The sequence below is a fragment of the Puma concolor genome, chromosome E4 (genome assembly GCF_028749965.1).
Source record: "Puma concolor isolate L17-30 chromosome E4, mPumCon1.1.hap2, whole genome shotgun sequence".
Taxonomy (NCBI): domain Eukaryota; kingdom Metazoa; phylum Chordata; class Mammalia; order Carnivora; family Felidae; genus Puma; species Puma concolor.
The window spans coordinates 54,761,302-54,783,639 of NC_141683.1; the positions used below are offsets into that span (position 1 = coordinate 54,761,302).

The 22,338-nt window shown below is 37.6% G+C and overlaps 1 protein-coding gene across 1 annotated transcript in view; it reads left to right on the forward strand.

Moving 5' to 3' along the window:
* Window positions 1-22,338, forward strand: part of SLC9C2 (solute carrier family 9 member C2 (putative)) — an 82,404-nt gene that overhangs the window by 4,420 nt on the left and 55,646 nt on the right. The window contains exons 3-8 of the mRNA XM_025926262.2: window positions 7-135; window positions 4,260-4,425; window positions 12,087-12,203; window positions 13,540-13,701; window positions 18,575-18,674; window positions 21,987-22,130. Coding sequence (XP_025782047.1) covers window positions 7-135; window positions 4,260-4,425; window positions 12,087-12,203; window positions 13,540-13,701; window positions 18,575-18,674; window positions 21,987-22,130 — 818 coding nt within the window. The remainder of the gene's footprint in view (window positions 1-6; window positions 136-4,259; window positions 4,426-12,086; window positions 12,204-13,539; window positions 13,702-18,574; window positions 18,675-21,986; window positions 22,131-22,338) is intronic.

A 22,338-nucleotide genomic window follows, 5' to 3' on the forward strand; every position in this document is an offset into this window, starting at 1 on the left:
GTTTAGGTGCACGAAATTGTCTACCCTCTTCTGAAAACACCAAGCTTTTCACTTTATTGTTATTTTTCACCTATAATTATATTTATGGCTGCTTTGGATGTGGACTTTTATATACTCAAGAATATGCTTTGGCAGGTAAGAACACATCTTAAAACAAATTATGGTCAGTCTTGTTTATGTTAGCAGAAAATATGTTTTGTCTATAAAGAAGATTAATAATTCACAAATCTCACATTTTTAGTTCTACCCTCCTTCTTCTGTGGAACCACTAAGTAAAGGGAATTGAAGAGAAGGGAGAAGGAATCTGTATTTGCTGAGTGACCAGTGTGATAAGGCACTGAGTAAATATTTCCATTTTATGTATCAACAAATCGTGGCTTAGAGGTCACAAACAAGGCTGATAAATGGCAGAACCTGAATTCTTCATCTCCACTATATCTGTAGATTTGCCCGTTTTCACTGCTAAAATTGTTTTATTTGTGGCTTTCTCTTTCTTCTTAATCATGCTTCCAGACGAGTTTATTTTTTCTTTCAAAGAATATTTTATTTTGTTTGGTTTTATTCTGTACTTTTTCTAACATCTTGAGGCAGACATTAGTTGATTGATTTTTAGGTTTCTTTTTTTTTTTTGTATTTTGTACATCTAAGGTTTAAAATTTTTCTATGACTACTCTTTTAGCTTCACCCACGTGTTTTGATTTTTAGTGTTTTCATTATCATCCCAAACCTATCTAAAATTTTTACTATACTTTTTTCTTTGACCTGTTGATTTTTTTTTTCCTTCATGTGTGGAAGAATTTTACTTGTTTGTGTATTTATTTGTTATTGAAGTGTAGTTGACATACAATATTATATTAATTTCAGTATATCACAGTGAGTTAACAATCACATACATATGAAATGCTCACCATGATGAGTGTAGTTACCATCTGTCATTCTACAAAGTTATTACAATATTAATGACTATCTTCCTTATGCTGTACTTTTATCCCTGTCACTTACTTATTTTATAACTGAAAGTTTGTACCTCTTTGGCCCCTTCGGCTATTTTGCCCACATCCTCCAGCCCTCTGATAATCCTCTGTTTGTTCTCTGTGTTATTGAGTCTATTTCTGGTTTTTGTTTATTTATTTATTTACTTTGTTTTTTAGATTCCACACATAAATGAAATCATATGGTATTTGTCTTTTTCTGACTGACTAATTTCACTTAGTGTAATAGGTGCATCCATGTTGTTGCAAATGGCAAGATTTCATTGTTTTATGTCTGTGTCTCTATATAAATGCCACATCTTCTTTATCCAACTTATCTATCAATGGACATTTAGGTTGCTTGCATATCTTGGCTCTTATAAATAATGCTGCAGTAAGGAGGGATGCATATATCTTTTTGAATTAGTGTTTTGTTTTCTTTGGATAAATACCTAGAAGTGGGATTACTGGATCTTATGGTACTTCTAGTTTTAGTTTTTTGAGGAATCTCCATACTGTTTTCCACAGTGGCTGCACCAATTTCCATTCCTACCAACAGCACAAGAGGGTTCCCTCTTCTCTACATCCTTGTGAACACTTATCCATTTCTTGCCTTTTTGATACTTGCCATTCTGACAGGTGTGAGGTGATAGCTTATTTTGGTTTTGATCTGCATTTCCCTGGTGACTTGTTATGTTGTCTTTTCATGTGTCTGTTATAAGCCATCAATGTGTCTTCTTTGGAAAAAAATCTATTCAGGTCCTCTGCCCATTTTTAATTGGATGATTTGTTTTTAACCCATTAATTACTTAGAAGTTATTTTAAAATTTCCAAATATGGTCTTTTATCGTTATTTCTTTTATCACATTATGACTAGAGAGTGTGTTTTGTATATCAACTCTTGTGGTTTGTGGAGATGTGCTTTGTGGCCTAGTACCTCACTTTTCCAAAATGTTCTTTGCTTTACAAGAATATACATTCTCCCATTGTTGAGTGCAGGGGTCTAAATTAGTTCAGTAGATTATTTTGTTTATTATGAAGTCTGGTTTCTATATCTTTGCCAGTGTTGTTTTTCAATTTAATATAACAAGCTTCCATTATAACTATGGATTTATCAATTTCTGCTTGCAATTCTGCTGGTTTTTACTTTATGTAAGTAGAAACTCTGTTATTAAGTGCCTACAAGTATTATTATTTTCCTAGTTAATTTTTTCCCATTATTTAGCTACCCTTTTATCCTAAATAATGCTCTTTGCCTTACATCAATTTCATCTGGTATTACTGTAGTTATACCAGCTTTCTTTTGCTTAGTATTTTCCTGATATAATTTTCCCATTCTTCCACTTATAAGATTTTGATGTCCTTATGTCTAGATTTTTTTTGATAATATATACTTAGATTTTGTTATTTTATCCATATTGAGAATCTCTGCTGTTTTACCAGGCACCCGGGTGACTCAGTCAGTTGGTGTCTGACCTTGGCTCAGGTCATGATCTCAAAGTTTGTGGGTTCAAGCTGGTGTCCGGCTTCAGAGCCTAGAGCCTGCTTTGGATTCTGTGTCTCCCACTTTCTCTGCCCCTCCCCCACTTGCACTCTGTCTCTGTCTCTCTCTCTCAATAATAAATATTTAAAAAAAATTAAAAACTAGCTTAATATTTATTGTGATTAAAAATAGATTTAGAAGGGCAAAATATTTTAACAGATTTGAGGCACCAAGGAAGATTGGATGGAAAACAGTGTTTAGAAATATGTTCCACACTGTTAAGCCATTGGAGAAATACAAATTAAAACCACAGTGAGGTACCACTACATACCTATTAGAATGGCAACAGCAGAAACAATAACAAGCCTGATAATAGCAAGTGCTGGTGAGAATGCATGAAAATGCAAAATGGTACAGCCACTTTGGAGAACGGTTTGGGAGTTTCTTACGGAGTTAAACATACACTTGCCATATGACCCAGTAATTCTACTTCTGTGTATTTACTGAAGTGAAATGAAAGCTTATGTTTACACTAAAACCTCTGTGTGAATCTTTGTAGCAGCCTTTTTCATAATCTGAAAAGTCTAGAAAGAACTCAAATGTTCCTCAGCTAGTGAATGAATGAGCACATTGTGATACATCTTACCATAGAATACCACCCAGCAACGAAAAAGGAACAGAGCTTTAATAGACACAACATAGAATTTCAAATGTCTTAGCCAAGAGAGGGAAACCAGACTCAAAAGGCTACCTATTGTATAATTCCATTCATAGACCTTCCTTCTAGCAAAGCCAAAAGAGTATGTTTGGAGAACAGATCATTTGTTGCCAGGCACTGGGGCTAGGGAAAGAAATTAAGTACAAAGGAGGAGCCTAAGGACAATTTTTTTTTTTTTTTTTAAGGTGATGGATCTGTTCTGTTTCTTAATTGTGGTCATGGTCACATGACTGCATGCATCTGTCAAGACACCTATAACTCCACATCAAAAGAATGAATTTCACTGCATGTGAATTAAAAATAAGTTAAAAAATCAAAAGAAATCGATTTGGGTTTATTTCTCACATGTAGTTTTGTACTTTGCATTTGCCATGCTTCACCTTTGCTTCTCCTTCAGCCTTCTCAATCAAGTTGAGTCAGTTTTCATTATTCTTTAATTCCTTCTTCTTGTTTAAGAGTTTTACATTGTTTCTATTTCTGAGGCAGACACTGCTAATTGCCCATCTGATATGCATTCTCTCTTTCTCTCATTAACAGAAATTTACTAGATTTTGCTTGGTATAGTGGTGGGCCCAGTGTGAAATATTCTGTTTCTCAGCAGGTGGTAGCTATGTAGCCTCAGAAAATAGTGTGGCTAATGAAATGTGCACAAAAGTTTGTTGAATGAGGCTTCTAGAAAGCCCTTAATAAGAGGGCCAAATCAGCTGGCATGTGGTTTTTGCCCTTTGTTTTTACCTCTCTTTCTGCGTGGAGCCCTGCAGATCAACACCAAGGAAACCAGGAAATGTTTTACACAGAAGCAGGAAACATTTGCATTCCATTTTAAGAACATTTTGATGTTGGGAACTATTAAGCCAGAATGACAACAAGAAAGATTAGTGAATTGTTCTTGTAACAGTAAGATAGAATCTCTCTTGTTTGGAAGGGATGGTTTCTCTGAGGCAGGTAACCCTAAATACCTTTCAAAGTTATTTTTTAGAGTAACTGTACAAAATGCATAACCAAGGTCTGATTCTTACCTAAGTAAATGTAGTCATGCCATCTTTAACTGTTAAATCTAATACTGTGTTATGAATTGGTTTCACAGGTCTTCCTAACAGGATTAATAAGCTTTGTTGTGGCATTCATCGTAATTGGATATGTCGTTCTGAAATTCAATGAAGAGTCATGGGATTTGCAATCTTGCCTACTCTTTAGCATGACCCTTGGCATTACAGATCCTATTTTTTCTGTGAATTCACTGAAAACTATTGGTATGTCAGATTTATTTCTCTCTCTTACATTTAAAAAAAATCTTTAAATATGAAATTTATTGTCAATTTACATTGAAGATACGAGGATAAATTATTTTTCTTTGGATCTTGTTTTGTTTTTGTTTTTTGCACAAATTGTGCATCTGGCAAGTAGATATTTATGCTATTTTTCTTGGCGATGGGGCATTGATGGACTTGAAAGATGCAATGCAAATAAGGCAATCCAAGATCTGGGATAAATACACCAATTGTAATCTCAAAGGATTTTTTTCAAGACGAAAAGTAACCTTTCTAGAAGGTGATAAAAATTAGCATTCTTATTCCATTCCACTGAATTCTAACCCTCAAGGTAGAAACTCTGCCATACCCCCAGTGAAACTCTTCTGAGGCCTTACTGTCTGTTGTTATAACTGCCTCCCTTTTGGACCAGCTAACGGTAAGCAGGTAGTGGAAGGGTGTGTAGTTTATTTAAAAGATCTTACTATGAGTAAGATCATAGTTTGGCAAACATGTTCAATAATAGCTTAGTCCTGGGGCACCTGGGTGGCTCAGTTGGTTAAGTATCTGACTCTTCGTTTTGGCTCAGGACCTTCTGAATCGTGAGATGGAGCCCCAGCATCGGGTTCTGCATGGACAGTGTGGAGCCTGACCCTCTCCTGCTTGCATGCTCTCTCTCTCTCAAAATAAATAAACTTAAAAAAAAGTAATAGCTTATTCCCAAGAGGGTTTGGGGACCTTCAGTACTTCCCCTCTTATTTGGTAAAAGATGATTTCACTTGGAAATATCCCCCTGTTGTCATGTTTTATTAACACAGCAGTAAAAAACATGAAATGGTTAGGTGCTCTGGTTTCAGTTTTTGACGAAGAAATATTTTCCTAACCAATTTTAAGGTATTGGTTATATTTAATGGAAATATATTGCCTTATGATTGGAACTGGAAACCTCCAACCAATCCGATAAGTGATCTTCCCAATTTTACACCCATTTACACCTGCTATTGGGAGAACATCAATTTTTAAGGTGGGAATACCCTAAATTGTCATATTTCTCAAAGAGTCTGATCCTGTCCTCTTTTCTTTCTCTCTCTCTATTTTCTTGAGAGGGAGAGAGAGACAGAGCACGAGCAGTGGAGGGCCAGAGAGAGAGGGGGACACAGAATTCAAAGTAGGCTCCAGGCTCCGAGCTGTCAGCACAGAGCCCGACGCTGGACTTGAACTCATGAATCTTGAGATCATGACCTGAGCCGAAGCTGGACACTTAACCGACAGAGCCACCCAGGCGCTCCTTTTCTCTATTTTCTAAGTACAATCTTTTTTTCTATTTTTCCTTTACTTGTCTTTCTCTTTCGGCCATTTGTATTTCCCAATTGTTTTATTCACCTTATTTTTTCCCTGCTCCCTTTTCTGAAACTCTTGACTATAAGTGCCTATAACAAACTATAAACTTTAATTATTTACTGCAGTTTCTATATTCAATTTTTTTCCAAAAAAGAAGTATAATAGAAAGTCTTCTATTTCTTTTTTTTTTAATTTTTAAAATTTATTTTTATTTTTATTTTTTGTGAGAGAGAGCACACACACGCACAAATGGGGTAGGAAGAGAGAAGGAGAAAGAGAATACCAAGCAGGCTCCACGCTGTGTGTGTAGCCTGACACAGGGTTCGATCTCACAACTTTGAGATCATGATCTGAGCCAAAATCAAGAGTCAAATGCTTAATCAACTGGGCTACCCAGGTGCCCCGAAAGTCTTCTATTTTTTAAAAAGAAAAACTAGTGAGGGTATTTGGCTCTTAGTTAATATTTTCTTTATGTCATTAATGCTCAAGGTGGTGAATGGGTTTTGGATCCAATAACAATTTTTCCTAATAAGACAAATTTGACTCATTTTTTGGGGGGGGGGAATAAATATCACTTTTGCTTATTTATGGTTTTGGCAGTCACCATATAGGCAATATATGTGAATTAGATAAATGGTTCTTTCTTCAAAACAGTTTACTTCTAATTGTCATAGTAATTTTTTAAGGAAAAATATTTTCTGCCATATGCCTAAAATTATCGTAATATACAAAACTAGTTCCTACAATGCAAATAGTGCTTCTTTTGATGTGATACCCTTGGGTACTGTAAATCCTGCACAGTCTGGGTGGCCTGACCTTTTGGAAAAAGTAGTGGATATTCACATGCAAGTGAAAAGGAACTTGTCTGTTCATTACCTGTTTGGAAAGAATGCATTGGGCTCAAACAATTTTTACTTTGAAACAAATCTGGAAATTTACAACACAGGACACAAAAGATATTGTAAAGGAAGCAGAGAAAGGGGAACATTTTTGTCCTGTTAGTGGGAATGCAAATTGGTGCAGCCACTCTGGAAAACAGTATGGAGTTTTCTCAAAAAGTTAAAAATAGAACCACCCTACAATGCAGCAATTCCATTACTTGGTATTTATCCAAAGGATATAAAAATACTGATTTGAAAGGGCACATGCACCCTTGTTTATAGCAGCATTATCAACAATAGCCAAATTATGCAAAGAACCCAAATGTCCATCAACTAGGTAAAGATGTAAGATATAGATATCATGGAACATTACTCAGCCACCAGAAAGAATCTTTCCATTTGCAACAATGTGGATGGAGCTAGACTGTATTATGCTAAGTGAAATAAGTCAGTCAGAGAAAGACAAATACCATGTGATTTTACTCATGTGGAATTTAAGAAACAAAATGGATGAACATAGGGGAAAGAACATAGAGGGAAGCAACCCATAAGAGACTCTTAACCGTAGAGAACAAACTGAGGGTTGCTGGAGCGGAGGTGGGTGGGGGGAAGAGCCAAACTGGGGATGGGTATTAAGGAGGGCATTTGTTGGGATGAACGCTGGGTGTTATATATAAGTGATGAATTGCTAAATTCTACTCCTGAAACTAATATACACTATATGTTAACTAAAATTTAAATAAAAACATGAAATATTTTTTAAAAACCCAAAAAGCAAATCTGAAATAGGACCTTGTAAAGGAATAAAACAAAGTTTTGGTATGATCTCAATTGAGTAAAAAGTTTATACGCTTACAAAAGACTTCAACATTAAAGTTGTATCTGAGCTGTGAAGCTGTTAGGTGGCTTTTGTTTTATTCTTTCCTTTTTCACATTTTTCAGTGAATTAGTGAGTATAAGTTCTACATTATGAGGGAGTAATTCTTGTGGTATTTTGCCATTAAACACAGCTACAAGGCAAATTCAATGCTTCATACTTCAGACCTTGCATTTTACTTGTTCCAGGTTGGGTCCCTGAATTTGAGGGAAGGATAAAAGGATTTCATGAGCAGCTAAATCAAATGTGCTAATAATCTCTAAATCTGTTTTGCCAGCATTTTTTTGTGGCTTCTGTCACAGTCAAAGCTAGCAACAAGTAGTAAACTGAATATTGGTTAGCAACCCTCTTGGGAGCTTCCCAGATGCAGTTTGAAACTGACCCCCATATGCAGAGGGGAGGGAGAGACTGAAGAAAGAGGCAGGTTGGTAGGTTTGTATAAGCAGAAGAAACTTACATACAAGGCTTGTCTTGGGTAGCAACAAGATGAAAGCATCCCTGCCCCTGCACTCCACATCTTAAAATGTATGTATTGGCCTCAACAGAGTCCAGTCATGTACGCTGTGCGGGGGTTCTGAACACCCATCACTATCTCAAGGCCATGTCCTTGGATCAGCCTCTGGGAGCAGGAAAGGCAAGTGGAGCTCACATTCCACTTGCTGAAGAGGGGATGAGGAGCCTCTAATCACCTCCAAGTCAGCAGGTCAACTGCCAGTCATATCTTCGTTCCCCAACAACAAGAGGATTATAACTTATCTTGCCAGTTGCTTTCTTTATTGGCTACAATAATGAAGCAAGAAGAACAGAAATAAACAGCCTGAATACATTGATCCACAGGCAGACACTGAGTAATTAGAAATTCTGTATAATCCTGTATATCCCATCATTCAGGAGACTTTGGGAAAGATGGATAGAATCTGAATATTCTGATGTTTCATATCCTCAGATCAAACACTGGAAAGCAGAGATTTTCTTTCTTTCAAACTACATATAGTGTTCTAGAAATAATAATAATAATAATAATAATAATAATAATAAAATAATAATAATAATACCCCAGCTATATATATTTAATTATTATGTGTTTCAAAAACACCAAAAGAAAAAAATTAGAATTTTAATCAGATCCAGTTCTGTTTGGATTTTTTAAAAAAGTGTCACCGTGATCATTTTGAATTTGATGCAATGGGATTATATTAAACAGATGCTTTTAGAAAATATGTAGTTTTGCAATCCTTTCTATATCAATTTTTAATTATATTAGGATGCATAATGTACTATTGTGTGTCATATGTTCTTAAATTTGGGGATTATGCCAGCTCCACAAACTCATCAGGGACACTGGGTCTCTCTGTTTATATATTCCTGTGGATATGGGGAAGGAAAACTCCTGAAGGAGCAGAGGAAACAACCCCTTTCATGTTTGTCACAGCCAGAGTGGAAAAACTTCATAATTCATGGGACATCAAGTAGAGGCCTTAGTAGCAGGGAAATTTTCCTTTAAACTAAAGGCTGCTCTGGTACTCTGTAGCAAAGCCTAAAAGCAAGTTATAAAAGGTTAAGCTATTTCCAAGTAATAACTGCTCTAGAACAAAAAATATTTATAGGAATACAAAAATATACAGCATCTAATAAGGTAAAATATACACTTCTGTCATGTGTAATAAAAAATTAGCAGGCATGCAAAGGAGCAGGAAAATATGAGTCATAAAAAGTACAAAATAATAAGTAGAAACAGATGCAGTAATGAGGCAGATGGTAGAATTACTAGATACAAACATTAAAGCAGTTATTGTAACTCTATTCTGTAGATTCAAAAAATTAGAGGAAGGATAAAGGCTGGGGTAAAACTTACTCCTGTCATCTTGTGAGAGCCCGTTGTTAAATAACCACAAATTTTGCAAGCCAGTTGTTAAACCATCAATAACTTCAAATTGGCTATGATGGAAGTATTTATACATGAAATTGGCAAATGCTACAAATCAGGTGTTTTTGTTTTTGTTTTAATTTTGGAGAGGTGGTTTATCAGCATACCACTGGTAGATATAAAAAAAGACCTAAATCAAACTTCTAGAGATGAAAAACACAATACCTAAGGCAAAAATTCCACTGGATGGAAGTAGATTAGACACTGTAAAAGAAAGTATTAGTGAACTTGAAGGGGCAGCAATAGAAACTATCCAAAACAAAGCACATGGAGAAAATAAGTGAAAAGAACATTAGTGAACCGTGGGACAACTTCAAGTGGTTTGATATACAAGTCCCCAAAAAAGAGGAGAAAGAGTGGGAGAAACAAAAAAATACTTGAAGAAATAATGGATGAAAAATTCTGAATCAAGAAGCTCAACCTACATGAACCCAAGAAACATAAAACTACACTATGACATAAAAATCAAGTTCCTAAAAATATCTTAAAGGCAGACAGAAGGGGAGACACATTATATACAGAGGAACAAAAATAATAATGACTTCTTTTCAGAAACAATGCAAATGAGAAGATGGTGGAACAACGTTTTTAAAGTATTAAAATAAAAACTTAGAATCCTCAGTGGAAATATATTTGAAAAGCAAAGGTAAAACACCTTCTTAAACATACTGAAACTAAAAGAATTTATCATTAGCAGATCCTCACTATTAAAAGATGATAAAGGAAGTCAGGAAGAATGAAACTGGTACCAAATAGAAATTTGGATCTACATAAAGGAATGAAAAGCCTGTAATTTGTAAACATATGGGAAAATATTTTTTTCCTATTTTTATTTTTATTAGAAAATTTTTTTCTAATGTTTATTCATTTATTTGAGAGACAGAGAGAGACAGAGCATGAGTGGGGGAGGGACAGAGAGAGAGAGAGAGAGAGAGAGAGAGAGAGAGAGAGAGAGACAGAATCCGAAGCAGGCTCCGGGCTCTGAGCTATCAGCACAGAGCCTGGTGTGGGGCTCAAACTCATGAACCTGTAGATCATGACCTGAGCCAAGTCGGCCGCTCAACTGACTGAGCCACCCAGGTGCCCCTGACTTTTTTTTCTTATTTTTAAATCTATTTAAAGTATAATATTTAAAGCAACAATGATAGCAATCTACCTTGGGTTTAATTTCTCTGCTCCTCCATTCTTTGTGTGTGGCTTCTACTCTCAGGATCACAAGTTGGCTGCTAAAGTTCCAGTCATCACACCCACATTTCAGGCAAGGAGAAGAGGAAAAGGGCAAGGGACAGAGAGATGCTTCTTTCAACCAAGTCACTTCTCCCTCCAAGAAATTTCCCCAGAGTCCAACTTGGTAACTTCCACTTATATCTCAGTGGCTACTCTTTGAAGCCCAGGATGTGAGGGGAAATGGTCATTTTGCTGAACACAGTGCCACCCTGGATAAAACCAGTTTTGTTACCAAGAACAGAGGATGGATACTGGTTGGGCGAGTACCAGTCACTATCACCCTACTCATAAGTTGTGTATCACTAAGCAATTAATTTGATTATATTTTCCATTAAACTTAACTATTTGTGGATGCTAAGTGCCAATAAGATTTTGTACTGAATTAAAATTTTTTAAAAACAGCTTTTTTGAAATATAATCCATGTACCATAAAATTTATCCTTCTAAAGTGTACACTTCAGTGATCTATAATATATTTACAGAGTTATACAACCATCATCACCATCTAATTTTAGAACTTTTTTTTTTTTTGAGAGAGAGAGCACACGAGCAGGGGAGAGAGGCCGAGGGAGAGAGAGAGAGAGAGAGAGAGAGAGAGAGAGAGACGGTCTTAAGCAGGCTCCACACTGGGTGTGATCTCATGACTGTGAGGTGAAATCCAGAGTCTAACTGACTGAGGTACCCAGACACCCCTGGAGCAGTTTTATCACCATAAAAGAAATCTCCTGGCCATTAGCAGTCACATCTAATTCCCCTATTCCAAGCCCCTGGCAACCAACCACTAATCTACTTTCTGTCTATAGATTTGCCTATTCTGGACATTTCATACAAGTCAAACCATACAATATGTGTTTCTTGTGTTTGTCTTCTTTCCCTTTTTATAATGTTTTCAAGGTTCATCCATGCTGTAACATGTATCAATCAGTACTTCCTTCTTTTCTGTGGCTGAATAATTTGATTGACTATTACAAATAATGCTGCTATGAACATTCATGTAAAATTGTGTGGACGTAGGTTTTCAATTCTCTTGAGCATATGTCTAGAAGTAGAATCGCTGGGTCATCCTTTGTACTTATTTCTAAAATGTGATTTTTGTGGAGTCGAATGACTTCTGTTTATTCAAGCTAAATATTGTGTCACGCTGAGAAGTACTTTGTCTCATTCTAAAACTCAAGCATGGTTTGAGGCCATGGACACTTCAGAGAATGCTAATGTCATGTTCCCTTGTCGTTGGAGATATAAAAAAAAGCACATGAAGAAATTAAAAATGGTGGTTGCCTTACAGACCCATCCCAGTCATGGCTGTTTTCTTTCTGTCAGCATATTCCTTCTCTTTTATTTTTGTGTTTCCTGTGCAAGAGCATCATTTTCATGTACCAAATTAAATTACATTTTATATTTCCTTTTCCAGGCATTTCCAAAATGTATACTGATATCATAAGAGGAGAATCAATGATAATTTGTGGCTTCACATCCATACTTTTTGGACTTTTTCGGAACAACTTACTCCACATTTCCATACTTAGAGGTAAGAGCATTTATTTTCCTGTGAATATTTTCTAAGGTGTGAGTGCATTATTAAAAATTGTTTATTTATTTATTTTGAGAAAGAGAGAGTAAGTGTGCATGAGAGAGAGGGGCAGAGAGAGAGAGGGAGAGAGAGAATCCCAGGCAGTTTCCACATTGTCAGCACAGAGCCCAACGTGGACCTTGATCTCACAGACAGTGAGGTCATGACCTGAGCTGAAATCAAGAGTTGGACGCTTAACTGACTGAGCCACCCAGGTGCCCCTCCTCTGCATATTTTCTAAAATCATTCTTCTATGATGCATTTCAATTCACACCAAAGTTAAAATACATTCAAGATGTCTTAACTTTACTGCATTCTCTATATTTTACTTTTGGACCAGTTAAAATAGCATATATCAGATAACAAGAAAATAATTACCATATATATGTTTTCTTGGACAGTATGGGGGAAAGAATGGTAAAAAAATGATTTAGTTTCTCTCCCCACCACACACACATCATCTGGCTCCAAGTAACTGCTTTCCTGGATCAATCTGGATCTCAGTGAGTGGATGTTAAGAATTGATTAGGGGCACCTGGGTGCCTTAGTGGGTAGAGCATCTGACTCTTGATCTCAGGGTCATGAATTCAAGCCCCATGTTGGTGTGGAGCCTACTTAAAAAAAGAAAAACAAAAATGGACTTGATCCTGGATTTGAGCCTGAGGGTGAAGGCAGAATGTGATAGTTTTAGGAGGAGAGAGGTGCTAAAAGGAGAAAGAAATATTGGTGATAAAGAGGGGTGTGCAGTGCTTCTCAATGGGGAGCTATAGGCATTTGGGGTGGGACAATCTTTGTTATTTAGGACTGACCTTGGCATTGTCTGACACCCGCTGGCTGACTGCCATTGTTGCCCCCAGTTTTGGTGACTACAGAAAATTTCTCTTCTCCATTTCCCAAATGCCCTTGGGCTGGGGGTCACAAATGGACTTCAGATTGGTGGGGACCCTGGACACGATTTGCTTGGCCCTAATATAGTATGTAAACAGTTTGAATTTGGATGGTTTTTTGGTCAGAGATTCACTTTCTAGTTTGTTACAGGCTTTTCACTTGCCTGGCTTCTGAGGACATTTGAGTCTGCTCTTCCTGGATAAGCAAACCTCAAGCTACAGACCATTAGGGAAATGTCCCCAGAAAGTCTGTTTTACCAGGCTTTCCTGAAACTCCCACTTGCTGAAGGACAAGGTCCCCATTCAAAATCTCAAAAGCAAACCAAAGCACATAGACCCATCTGCCATCAATGAAAGAAACGAAAGTTACAGTTCAACTTCTGTTCTTTCTTATTTTCTTTTTCTAGACTTACATGTAATCACAGGCCTCTGCTTGGGCATCTTTGGAAGCATAATATGTGGATATTCGTGTGCAAGAATCATTCAGTTTATATTGACTGACCTCTTTAGCAATACACTAACTAGTGTCATTCTTTGCATTTCAATGGTGTACCTGACTTTCTACGTTGGTAAGGCAGAAACAAATACAAAAAAATGCTGCCCTCAAAGTGAATTTTATGTACTTTTCTTCTTCGTTGATCTTGAATCATTTGCTTCTTCCTAACTGCTTCCCCCTTGTTGCAGCCCCTCTGTGCATCTTGTCATGTTATTCTTCTGCTACTTCTAGCTCTTTCCTACTCTCTCTTAACATCTCCTTAATTTCAACCTCACGTCCCTTCCCTTTGCATTATTTCTCTATGTAATTACTCTCTTGCTCTTTTTTTTTAATTAAAAAAATGTTTATTTATTTTGAGAGAGAGAGTAAGCAAGGGAGGTGCAGAGAGAGAGAGAATCCCAAGCAGGCTCTGCACTGTCAGCGCAGAGCCCAGCTAAGGGCTCAAATCCACCAACCACGAGATCATGACTGGGCCAAAATCAAGAGTTGGACACTTAATTGCCTGAGCCACCCAGGCACCCCTCTCTTATTCTTTTTGAACTCTACCTTTTGACCTTACATTTAGTCATTGGCAGTCCCCTGGAATCAGCTCAGTGCTGATTCCTGCTCTGACCCTTAGCAACCCATCTCTAAAATGAGAGAACCAGGAGAGATGCTCCTGAGGTCTTTGCAGCTCAGCTGCCTTTCATTCCATGGGCTTCACAATGAGGGGCCTGTAGGAATGGCGGCCCTCACCAGAGGCTAAGGGGCAGGAGAGTAGAGGGAGAAATCAGGTAGGTATACCTGTATCTGGAAAAGAAGCAGGAAAGTAGAATAATCGTAGGAGTCAAAGTGCCTAACTGGTAGACCTGCAATAATTTGCTAGTTTAGTCCAGTGGGATTGGCAATTAAGGATTTTTACTAGCCTGATTGAGCTAACCAGTCCCCAAGAGCCATAGCAACTGCATCGAAACAGTCAAATCCTGCTTCTGCTCTCACCCCACATAGTGGGGCAACTTACAACCATGAAAGACCTGAAGCATCAAAAGCTTAATTACTCTTGTCATCTCCAGTTACCTAAAAGCTCTGCTTCCGCTCTAGGTAGATTGCCACCTGGGACTTGCTTACTGCCCTGAATCAGTAAAAGTACAGAAGGCGTTCACTGAATGGTCATTTCCTTCAGATTCCTAATTTTCTTTTTTTTTTTTTTCTTCTCCCTGTGAAACTTTTATGGATGCCTTAAATATCTGGAGAAAAAAATTTTAAAAATTAGTATTTCCATTTCTTCCACCAGATCATGAGTTCCTTGATGTGGAGGCTGTCTCTTTTTCATCTTTTTATTTATTCTCTTTTCTGTGTTCTCCCAGCCAACCCCAGTGCTTCCTATATGCCTGAAAGTAATTTGACACATGTTGGTTGAATACACTGATACTAGTCCTTGAAGCGTTTTGGAGTTAGGCAGACTTGAATTCAACCCCCACCTTCACAATTTATTAGCTTGCTGACCTTGGAATATTACTTAACCTCTCTAAGCTTTAGTTAGTTTCCTTATCTATAAAAGTGATATAGAAACACCTAGCCTATAGGGGTACTCTTGGCACTAACAAGATAATGTATGTCCAATGATTTGCTCATGCTGATAGGCTGGAGACAGCTCTTAGCCGCTTGCGACAGCTGACTGTACACATCTCTTTCACAGCTCTGTTCAAGTGACATCATGTTGAAATTGGTCATATTGCGAGTATTTACACCATGGAAATTGGCAGACACTGTCCATCAGGGACTTTTAAAAACTCGTTTAACCTCCGGAGAGCTGCTTTTAAACATTTACTAGCTCACCACTGAACTCAAGTTCGGGCAGCTAACAAACTGGTTCCCTTCCACTTTCCTTCTGAAAGAGGGAGGTGCTTCTGGTCAGTGCTTGGGAGGCCTGGACTAGATTGTCCCTTTCAGTCTCAGGAGAAACCACTGCTGAGGGAGGCTTGATGTTGGACCTGTGGCCTCGGGAGCTTGTGAGGCAATAAATTCCTGTTGTTTAAGATAGTTTGTGGAACTCTTTTTCAGCAGTGCCAGGAAACTGATATTCTCCCTCCTCCATTGCACTTTCCTCTGCTTCAGGGATTAAAAAACCACTTTGGGTGGTCCTTTACTCTTATGTTTAATTATTTCAGTGGTAGACATGTTAACACGAGAAGTTCCATTGCCAGAAATTCCATTGCTAAACACAGATAAAATTCTAATGCACACACTCTCCAATGTTACATTTCTGTTATGTTATCTAATTTTGTTTTTTTTTTCCCCTTTGCTAATGAACACTCAGTCAACTGGCTAAAGCCCAGGGAGCCTCTGATTGAGGTTACAGTGTCACCTCTTTGAGCACATACAGTAATTTCCATTTTTGTCTCTGTTGTGTTCAGTTCATGAAACCTGGACTTGTATAAAAATATTCATTCTTTTCCATGAAACAAAACAAAACAAAACAAAAAACAAAATAAATGGCACAGACATTGCCTCACAAAAGGCACAATGCTTCTGGAACATTGTTGGTTCACAGGTAGTGCAGTTCGAAATATTCATATATCAGCCCATGGAAGAAAGTTTGAATTTAGGACAGAAAAGGCACTTTAAGAGTCAGTGTATAATTCATGAAACATGGTAGGTTTTATAAAAGCCAGAGGTGTACCAAGAGAGGGGCTTAATCTAAGCATGAGGAATATTATATCAAGTGATGTTATTCACAATTTCTGGGGAATGAAGATAATAAAGAGCAGACAACATTTAAAGTTTCATTGTTTTAAAACTCTCTACAAACAATGCATCTCCTTCTTGCCTGTGCTGATGCTCTCCAGTGTCTCTTTGTATAGTCATTGGTCTAGATTATAAAGGCCCTCTGTCATCATCCAAATATATTTTAGTTAGAAATACATCCAGTCTTGAATCCTGGTGCTTTTAGGGAAAAAAAATTTCCCTTTGATTCTCCTTTTAGGGGGACCTTCACTTTTTCTAAACCAGAGAGAGGAAGAGAGAGACAAAGATTGAGAGAGCCACTTGTCCACAGCATCAGTTCTCTGTGGTAGTTTTTTTCCATTGAGTCAGAAAAACATTGAGTTCCATATGACTACTGGGGTTCGTGCTGATGAAAATTACTTTCTTTATTACATGGTCCATGATTTTTCCCCCCTTCAGAACACTTAGAATATTATTGAATATAATAGCATTTGTAATTTTGTAAAAATGTCACCTAATTATAAGAGTAATGCATGTTTATTGTAGAATTTTGGAAAAATTCTGAAAAGTCAAAGAAAAAAAATCACCAATAAACCTATGTTATAAATTAGACTATGGATACATTTTGGTATTTGTCCTCAGCCTTTAAAAAATACATATAAACACACATACATATATTAATGTATGCATTCATACCATGTAATCTATAACATTGGGATTATATGAAATAAGATGACATCAGTTTTAAATTTTTTTCATGTTTGTTAATTTTTGAGGGAGAGACAGAGCATGAGCAGGGGAGGGGCAGAGAGAGAGGGAGACAGAGAATCGGAAGCAGGCTCCAGGCTCCGAGCTGTCGGCACAGAGCCCGACGCGGGGCTCGAACTCACAAACTGTGAGATCATGACCTGAGCCGAAGTCGGTCACTCAACCGACTGAGCCACCCAGGCGTCCCAATGACATCAGTTTTAAATAACGTCATTTACTGGTTTCCTCATAGCAGACGTTGTCTCCAAGTACTGTCTATTACTGAGAAAGATGACCTTTAAAATCCAGTAATACTGGAGCACCTGGGTGGCTCAGTTGGTTTTGGCTCAAGTCATGATCTCACGGTTCGTGGGATTGAGCCCCTCATGGTCTGTCAGCACAGAGCTTGCTTGGGATTCTCTCTCTCTCCCTCTCTGTGCCCCTCCCCTGCTCATGCTCTCTCTCTCACTCTCAAAATAAATAAATAAACTTTTAAAAATAAAATAAAACAAAATACAGTAATACTAATTATGGGACAGGGGAACTAAGATTTTGAGAGACAATTTCCCTTTCAGCACACTTCTGAGCACTACTGGTTTTACTGTCATTTGTTATTCATATTATATCAGTTAGATAAGAAGGTAAAAAGAAATCTGGGGCGCCTGGGTGGTTCAGTCGGTTGAGCATCCGACTTCGACTCAGGTCATGATCTGGTGGTTCATGGGTTTGAGCCTGTGTCGGGCTCTGTGCTGACAGCTCAGAGCCTGGAGCCTGCTTCAGATTCTGTGTCTCCGTCTCTCTGGGCCCCTCCCTCGCTCATTCTCTCTCTCTCTCTCTCTCTCTCTCTCAAAAATAAACGTTAAAAAAAAAAAAGAAATCTAAAGTGGACTGAAGTGATTAGATACACCAAAGGAATAATAAAATCCTCTTCAAATAAACAGTATTAATTTACTAAGCAGTAAAGCAGATGTATAAAAACAATGGCATAATAATAGTGACTATCATATATATATACTTTTTTTTATTTAAAGAGGTGCCAAGCAATTTTCATGTTATTTAATTTAATCCTCACAACAACTCTATGAGGCATTATTCTCTTAAACCCATTTTACAGATGCAGGGGTGCTAATAGAGGAAAAGGAGGTCACATTCTCAGAGCAGTCAGGTCTGCCTTGCTCCAAAGTGCTTCAAATTTCTGTCTATTATTTATCAGGCATCCATTCATTTACATATTATCTATGGCTGCTTCTGCACTACAGCCGCTGAACTGAGTAGTTGCAACAGGGACCATGTGGTCCACAAAGACTACATATTTACTATATGGTCCTTTACAAAAAAGTTTGCTGACCCCTAATCTACAGGATTAGGCCAATCCCTTGAGGCAATTTTCCAAAAAATAGGACTCTTCAGTTTCTCACCAATTCTTCTCAAGATAAAGTACCTCCATGTGCAGATTTGAATGCAACTAATTTTGTTCACTTTTTTCTCTCCAGTGGAATTTTTGGGAATGTCAGGAATGATTGCGTTAGTCACTGTAGGACTGAATTTAGATTCCTTAAGCTTTAAACCGAGGATTGAGTTAACAATTACTAAGTAAGTCTCCTATTGTATACTTGGTATAGATATCTTAGAAGTTTAGTGCTTAAGTGGTTCTGCCTTCTTGGACACATTTCATAACTTTTTTCACCTTTTTCTTTTTAAATTCATTACCAGTTATACTTGAAAGAACTTAAGGTACCAACAATTGTTGACATCGACACGTTTAACAAAAAAGACTACAAACAGCATGAAGCAAAAATTGGCAAATTTTAAAGGAGAAATAGACAAACATTATATCTGAGATTTTTAAAAAAATTTTATTTTTTAAAATTTACATCCAAATTAGTTAGCATATAGTGTAACAATGATTTCAGGAGTAGATTCCTTAATGCGCCTGACCCATTTAGCCCATCCCCCCCCCACACCTCCTCCAGTAACCTTCTGTTTGTTCTCCATATTTATGAGTCTCTTATGCTTTGTCCCCCTCCCTGTTTTTATATAATTTTTATTTCCCTTCCCTTATTTTCATCTGTTTTGTCTCTTAAAGACCTTATATGAGTGAAGTCATATGATACTTGTCTTTCTCTGACTGACTAATTTCACTTAGCATAATTCCCTCTAGTTCCATCCATGTAGTTGCAAATGGCAAGATTTCATTCTTTTTGATTGCCGAGTAATACTCCATTGTGTGTGTGTGTGTGTGTGTGTGTGTGTGTGTGTGTGTGTGTGTATACCACATCTTCTTTATCCATTCATCCATCGATGGGCATTTGGGCTCTTTCCATACTTTGGCTGTTGTCGATAGAGCTGCTATAAACATTGGGGTTCATGTGTCCCTTTGAAACAGCACACCTGTATCCCTTAGATAAATACCTAGTAGTGCAACTGCTGGGTTGTAGGGTAGTTCTATTTTTATTTTTTTGAGGAACCTCCATACTATTTTCCAGAGTGGCTTCACCAGCTTGCATTCCCATCGATTGATATTCTTTTTATGAATAACGTATCTGTGGCTCAGAAGCTGTGGTCATTTTATACATAACTCTTTGATAAAAAAAAAATTACTTTGGATTGTGGGAAGTTTAAAAAAGACTGCATTCCTTTGTTTCCTTCATAAGGTACATGAAAGACAGCATCCTAATATGGGAAGAGCTGGGAAAGAAAAGTAGCAGAAAAATGCAACACTAGCAAAACTCTTACTTGCCTTTTACATTTGGTAATGCAAGGTGTCATATGAACATCTCTGGATGGAGGGAAAAACCATTTGCTTGTCTTCTCAGATAAATGAATTAGTCTGTCTCTGAGAGACTATGCTAAATTACAGGATTGTTTCAGAGTTATTTCACACCAAGTCATAGCCTAGTGTGGATCGAATGAAACCAAATGTTAAAATAAGAAAAATAAGCCATAATTTTGAGTTTTCCCATGAAGATTCCTTAAAAAACTTTAAAAATTTTTTTAAATATCTATTTATTTTTGAGAGAGAGAGTGTGAGCAGGGGAGGGGCAGAGAGAGAGGGAGACACAGAATCTGCAGCAAGCTCCAGCTCTGGGCTGTCAGCACAGAGCCCGATGTGGGACTCGAACCCACAAACTGTGAGATCATGACCTGAGCCAGTCAGATGCTCAACCGACTGAGCCACCCAGGTACCCCAGATTCTCTCTCTCTTTTGTTTTTTTAAATGTAGAGGACTATCCATTGTTCTGAAATTATGGCTTGCCTACATTTTTGGTGTTTAAATGTTCATTCTTTAATGAAATCCCAGTGATAGAAGATGGTACTTTTTTTTAGAAAAATAACTTCACTTGGCAAAAAAAAAAAAAAAAAAAAAAAAAATTGGCACCTGTAACTCTTCTAATTTTGTGTTAGGTGAATGACACTTAACTGGTCTTTAGAATCCAGAAGCTTGGGAATAAATAGTTCACAGAACATACACTTTTTGTCTGAATTTGGACATTTTCCTGAGCTCAGTCATACTGTCAGTATCATTATAAATTACTCATTATGATTCATTTAATTGTTTATTATTGAACCTATAAAACCAATCTTTTCTTAATGTTTACCGTAACCTGGACATTGTATCTTAGGTTTGAGGCTTTGTAACTGAGTCCCTTCTCAGAATGCACTCATTGTTAAGTGGTGGGCATGTTTCTGTAAGAAGCTAGTAAGCATGAATAATTTTATATATTTATTGGGATCCTACTATATGTAAGGCAGTTTTTTAGGTTCTATGGAGACATTTGAACAAGTTTTCTACTCAGTTATTCCATCATTTCTGAATTTCAGAAAACTAAGCTTTGGGGTTAGAGGTCCCCCTCATACCCTTCCTTTCTCTGAGTTCTAAATCTGATGAATCAAGAGCTGGGAATGAGAGAATCAGACCATCTACTTAATTGGGGAAATGCAGTGTTAGAGAACATGGTTTCCATCTGCAGCCCAAATGAGGCTTCCTAATGCTTCTTTCCGAGTGTAGATCTTGAGACCCACCTCGAGGGAGACTGGTTTGTGGAACAGACCCACTTGCCTAGTTAGCTGAAAGGGAAAGTCCCAATGGAGGGAGGCCCAAGAGCAAGTGGAACTTGACATCTGCCTGTAGAAGTCAAACCTGGCTTGGATGCAGACATGTTACCGCACGGAACCAGAACAGGCCTGTGCCTTAACCACTGTGTTCTAGTCTGCTCAGTAAGAATCTTGGGGAGCAGGGCTAGGTGTGTGGCTGTTTGGGAAGCAATAAGGGGGATTCTAAGTCACTTGTCTGCTTCTGAACTATGGTGGTATAGAATTGGCACTGTAGGAATTCAAAGGAGGATCACTTCCAACGAGAGTGCTTAGGATGAAGAACACAGGATTCGAATTAGCCTTACAAGATTTTTAGGAATTCAGTAGATGGGAAAGCAGACTGGAGAGACTTTCAAGGTAAGAGACTTTCAAGAAAATCATGAAGGGAGAAATCCTGCAGAGGGCACTGAAGTGATCCAGTCAGCTATCGAAAAGTCAAGGTTAACCAGGTAGTTCTGGGTTCAGCTGCGGCAGCCCCAACAGTTTGATATGATGCCGGCTAATCTTGGCAAAACTGCCCCATCACCAACCGGAAGAGGGGGTGGAGATTCTTAATATTATGCCTTGCTTTTACTATTCTCCTATGAGAGGCAGCCCATGGGCATTGGTGTGATGAGGGTATTGGAGAATATGGAGCTAGGTGTATTTTAATTCCAACAAAATACTTTTAAATGTTGACTGCAACAGTGATGGAGGCAAGGACCTCTGCTAAGACAAGAATCATAGAATGTGATACATGCTTTTATGTGCAAAGGCAACTATCTTAAAAACACATGGCTTAAAACATGATTTATTTTCCATTCATCCTAGGTTCCTAATAATGTTTTCAACTGTATACCAACAATTAATATATACTTTCTTTGGCATTGTAATTGGATGTGGACAAAACAAGTATTTGGGATTTCACAGTTTGGTTTTCATGTTAATTTTATTTACAACAGTGAATTTTGTAAGGTAGGAATTATATTTTAAAGTTTGCTTACTGGACTTAGGTTCTTCAGCCCAGAATAAGAATTGCCCACTGGTGAGGGCAACAAGAACTCTTTGGATGTGGAGTCAGAAAACCCATGTTGTTGTCAAGTCCCAGACAATAACTTGCTATGCGATTGGGGGAAGTCTGTTTACTTTTCCAGGTCCCATCTGGAAAATGAGAAGGGGCTGT